The following is a 5,202-nucleotide window of genomic DNA, read 5'->3' on the forward strand; positions in this document are numbered from 1 at the left end:
CACTCAGCCTTGTGCTGATTGTTTATTGGTTTATAAATTAAATGGAAGATGCTGTGTCCCGTCAGTGCTGGCATTCTGAGGGTCCTAAAAGGGGCTCTTCCCGTAGGGCTGTCTCTGAAGTGTTGGAATTGCAGACCCAGGAGTCGGATTTTCTGTGCTGAAGGTGCAGGTATCACAAAATGCAGACACTTCAGGATCAATGCTGGTTAGTCCTGCAGTAGGGACGGTGCTGCTGGCTCCTTTGCCTCACCTACGTGAAAGCACAGCATGGTTGGGTTGGAAAGGACCTCACCGCCCCCAAGCCCTGCTGTAGGCTGGCTGCTCCCCAGCTCAGGCTGCCCAGTGCCCATCCATGGCCTGGGGCACCTCCAGGGATGGGCACCCACAGCTCTTGGGCAGCCATGGGGTCCATTGGGGTTGTTTCCTACTTGCAGGTTGTCCCTGCAGCTGGGTGTGAGCTCTGCAATAGGAAGGTCAGCCATTCACATACATGTTAGCTGTAGCTCTGCAGTGGCTCAGCGAGCTGTGTTTAGTTCACTTCTCACTGGTGGTTGGTTTCCATTGCAGAGACAGAGACAGCAGAATGTGTGAAGGGCCATCCAAGATTTCTGGACCCATTCCTCCAGACCCTACGCTCTTCCCAAACTATTACAGACGCCCTTTCTCAGGTGAGTCCTCAGGGTGCTGATGGTGATCCTGAAGGTTAAAAGAAGGGAAAACGTGAGGTAGATGTGGAGGGGGACCTTCAGCATGACTTGCAGACTGTGCTTGAAGGAAACAGCGAGGTGAGATCGCGCTAAGCTGCTTTTTCTTTCTTTCTTTCTCTGTAGCTCGAGGGAGGCTGGAAGGCAATGCTCAGCAGTTGGATTTTACCTCTCGCCCCACGGACTCAGCTCCCAGCTCACCCCGTGCTTTGAGCGGTGCCCACCAGCCCCAGCCAGCGCCTCGCATCCGCCCCAGCGGAAGGGACTTTCTGGAGAAGGGGCAGAAGGGGACGCTCGGCCTCCTGCTGCAGCTCGATGGGCTCTCTCTCGGTGGGGGTCTGCCAGCAAAGAGTAAGCACAGCTGTGCTGAGGTCCAGAAGGGAGGTGAAGCTGAGCGCTGCCTGTCGCCTATTGGCTTTATATCCCAGCATTGCCCCAAGCTGGTGCCTGCATGGAGGTTGCCACAAACATTGTGCCAAAACGGGAGGGGAACCAGCTGAGGTCTTTCAGAACAGGGTCAGCCCTCCCAACGTGGGGGGAAATGCACAGATTGTGTGGTCTGCGGGAGGGGGGAGGACTTGCTGTTTCCACTTTGGAGATGGAGCTGTCAGCTCTGGTGTTGTGATCCAGGAGCCTACGTTTGCTGGCAGTGTTTGAGGGCTGAAAGCTGTGTCTCCCCTTGCTGTGCAGGGAAAGAGTCCAAGGACCACGAGAAGGAAAACGTGAGGCGAATAAAGGAGATTCAGAAGAAATGCAAAGAGAGGGAGCGGGCCCAGGAGCGCAGCCAGCCCAAACCTGTGAAAGCTCTGTGGAAATCCCAGAAATACGAAAACGTGGAGTCAAAGGTGAAGGCCAGACTGCAGGTGGGTACCCAGGGGGCTCTTTGACTCTCCTGGCAGCTCAGAAGAAGAAAATCTCACACCTTCTGCCTGCTGCCTCCTGCCTGACCCTTCTGTCGTAGGAATCTGAGGGCAATTCTTGGCATGGTGCAGAGCAGCCCTCAGAAAATCCCTGTCCTGAGGTGCATCCAGCTGGCTTCTCAGCTTTCCACGTCTGGGGTTCGTGCCAAAAGGCGGTGGTATTCTGCCCCACAGAGCACTGTCCTCACCCTTTCTGCATGGCACTGAGGCAGAGAAGGAGAGATTGGCCTTCAGGCTGCTGCAGGCTTTGTGCCAGCTCTCAGGACCCTGTGACACACAGTGGGTTTTACCAACTGTGTACTGAGCTGAAACACGGATGGTTTCTGTTCTGAGTGGTGTCTGGTTTCCGGCGGGTTTTGCTTTGCTTTTGGCTTCTTTCTTTTCCTTCTTTTCCTTCTTCTGGATATTTTTTTCTTTCCTGGTGTTTTAAGTAATGTCTCTGTTGGGGGCTTTCCAAAATGCAGCTAAGTGGTTACAGTGAGGAATGCACTGAAGAAGCTGGGTGACGTCTTGAGCATCACCATTTAAGCAACACCCTCCTTGCTGCTTCATAGCTGAGCTGAAGCTTCAGATTCCTCCTCATCTCTGCATCGCTCCCCTCCATTCTATGGCCCCCGAGCCAACAAGGTGGTGCTACAAAGATTGGCAGGGTGATTTCTGAGCAGTTCCAGAGGCCTTGTCCCTCCTTTCTGATGCACCAGAAAGCACCACCAACTTGCTTGCTGGTATCTGTGACCTTCCACGCGCAGGATCAAGCCCACCTGTGCCTTAGGAATGAATACAAGCCTACGCTCTTGTTTGACAAATCATCAGGATCAGAGGATGATTGAGATCATCTTTTGTTTTGTGGGAAGGGGGTGTTCTCTCTGCACGGTTTCTGCGTGGTGTGTTTCTGTGCTCTTTGGATTCGGAGGCCCCGGAGCTGACTCACGTTGCTTTAACCATTGCTGAGGCTCTCCTAGAGATGATGTGTTCCCTTCAAAGCATCTCCATCTTCTGTGGAGCTCCTGCTCACGGGTGGAGTTGGTTCTGTTAGTCTTGGAAGTCTGGCATGGAGTTTTTCTCCTCTGTCTTCTATGGTGTAAATTGCAGCTGCTTCCTTGACAGCAGCAGCCAGCATCACCTTGCTCCGCAGCTGACCGCCGAAGATGCCTCCCACCCCTGGTGGGTGTCTCTGCAGGGTTATCTGATGGCGCTCTGCTTCTGTGCCTGCAGTGCTATTCAGTAAGGAGGGACTCCCTCGTCAGTGCTTCGCACACTTGTGGTCTGTATGGATGTTCCTGCAGATCTTTTTTCTTCCTCTTAGTGCTTCTTCACCAAGTTCAGTTGCCAGCTGTGGGTTTGTTGCCGTCAGCACTCTGGTTTGGTCTTTGCTGCCTGTGGTTTGTGTGCAGAACTTCAGCCACATCACAGCAGAGGAGCACGTTGTTGTCTGTTGTAAACCTGTGGTTGAGCTCGTGGTTGACCCCCAGACGATGTTGGTGAGTTTCTCTTTGCCCCATCATTCCCCCCGCTGAGCCGTTTTTCTGTTTTATGTTTCCACCTTTCCCAGGAGAGCTCTCCACCTCCAAACCCAGAGGCTGTGAATTTCCTGCGGGCGTACTCTCGCTGCGGCCCTGGGATCAGGCCAGGCAGACCTCTGTCCCCAAGACCTGCCAGCATGAAGGCAGGAACAGGCACTGAGGCTCCGCAGACGCTGGCTGCTGAAACCAAGGTGAGTGGCACACTGCCTGCACGCTCCCAGGGGTTTCTGTCACCCTGCCCCCCATTGCTCTTGCTTTGCATGCTTTGTGGGCTCAGCTTGACAAGGCAGGCCGTAGGTTTTCGTGGCCGTTGGTGCCTGCTGTCTCAAGCTGTTGCTGTAGGTGCTGTCTGCCTATGGCTCCTGATGGTCTGCCCTTTCTTTGTGCACCTGCTCAGCATCTCACACATGTAGCCGCTCACTCTGTCCCTTATGAGGACAAGAGCAGCTGCCTGTGTGTGCCACCCCAGCACTCACTGCCTCCCGTTCTCTACTTTCAGTTGCAGGTGGAGGGCAATAGCATTGACTTCATCAAGCACAACGCTCGCAATGCCAAGCGGGCCCCGCTGCGGCGCTCCCAGTCCCTGCAGGCCCTGGCTGAGCTGCTGGGACAGAAGCAGCGGGAGCAGGAGGAGTACAACGCCAAGCAGAAGGGCCACGTCCCCCAGTAGTACGTGTGCCACAGGGGCCAGGGCGCCGTGTGCCAGCAGAGCAATTGACTGTGGCCTGGGGAATAAATGCAAAGCTTGCCGGTTTCTTGGCTTAACAAGAATCCCACGGCTGTCGCAACTGGGCTGGTAAAGAGTTTTGTCTCCTCCTCCCTTGCTTGCTGCAGTACAGTGACGCTATGTGCTCGGTGCCTTTGAGCACGCACAAAGTGTGGTGGCCAGTCCGTGCACGTGGGCTAAATCCAAGTGCTTCTCAACGCAGCAAGGGCGTATGGAGCAGGGGGGGTGTGGGTGCTGCCAGCCTGGGGCTCTGTGGTCTTCAGGCAGTGACGTGGAGACCAGCAGGGCTCCATTCCTGGGCAACCTTCCTGCCAGGTGTGTGACACCAGCTTTTGTCTGCCTTGCAGCCTGCTGGAGAGGAAGGAGCAGTGGCGCAGGCAGATGGAGGAGCAGCTGCGAAGCCGGCCGGATGCTGACACGCCGCCTGGCCACACCATGATGCCTGAGGGCCAGAGGCTGGAGATGCTCGGCAGCCTGAAGCAGAGTAAGAGGAAAAGAAGGGAGCATTCCAGCTCAAAAATAACCAGGGTTATGGAGAGTGAAGTTTAGGAGCACGGGTTTGCTTCCTGATTTCCTGCCTCTTGGAGAGATGCTGGGGTGTTCCAGTAATCCCTGCACTAGAGCTGTGTGTGCAGAAAGAGCAATCCTATGGCATGGTGGGACCTGGCACAGGCTTGGCCCAGGGGACCTGACATTAGGGTTACTATTGTACTTAAAATGAATATTTTTAGTGGGAAGAGATCTTTGGGGGTCTCTAGTCCAACCCTTGCTCAAAGTAGGAGCACCTTAGAGCTGGAGCTTTGGTCCTCCTCCAGCTGCGGTTTCAATCCAAGGATGGGTATTCTCTCCAGGTCCCTGCTCCCATGCTGCTACCATTTGAACAGCTGAACAGTGAGGTTGTAGTGTGAGGGGAAAAAAAAAAAGGGAATTTATCTTCCACTCACACAGCTTTTTGTCTTTTCCAGGCCAGGAGCAGCTGATAAAGGACCTGGTGATGCTGCCGATGCGTGCAGACACCCTCAGCATTCAGAAGAGGCGAGTAGAGCTCGAGAGGAAGCTCTCCCAGATTGAAGAGGCACTCAAAATTTTCTCCAGGCCCAAAGTCTTCATCAAGCTGGACTCCTGAGCCCATGGGGCTGCAAGCAGTGTGCTGCTCTGCGTGAGCATCCCAGGGAAGGGAAGGAGAGGAAGACAATCAAGGACCCTGCACCCATAGTGGTGTCAGTACTGTGTCCAACACGCAGTTGGCACCTCTTGCTCCCAGGGCACATCCAGGGAAATGGGAGGGAGAGGAGCTAATTGACTCTGCTGTGCAGTGTGGAGAACAG

General features: G+C 54.7%; 1 protein-coding gene across 1 annotated transcript; it reads left to right on the forward strand.

Annotated features, from left to right (window-relative positions):
• Positions 1-583: 583 nt before the first annotated feature.
• Positions 584-5,000, forward strand: ENKD1 (enkurin domain containing 1; the record flags this gene model as incomplete). Its single annotated transcript, XM_079541694.1, has 7 exons — positions 584-668; positions 831-1,055; positions 1,395-1,567; positions 3,177-3,338; positions 3,647-3,816; positions 4,222-4,358; positions 4,840-5,000. 7 exons carry the CDS (start codon positions 584-586, stop codon positions 4,998-5,000), a joined length of 1,113 nt encoding a protein of 370 aa, XP_079397820.1.
• Between the last annotated feature and the right edge of the window lie 202 nt (positions 5,001-5,202).

Source organism: Tetrao urogallus (genome assembly GCF_951394365.1).
Source record: "Tetrao urogallus genome assembly, chromosome: 12".
Classification (NCBI taxonomy): Eukaryota; Metazoa; Chordata; class Aves; order Galliformes; family Phasianidae; genus Tetrao; species Tetrao urogallus.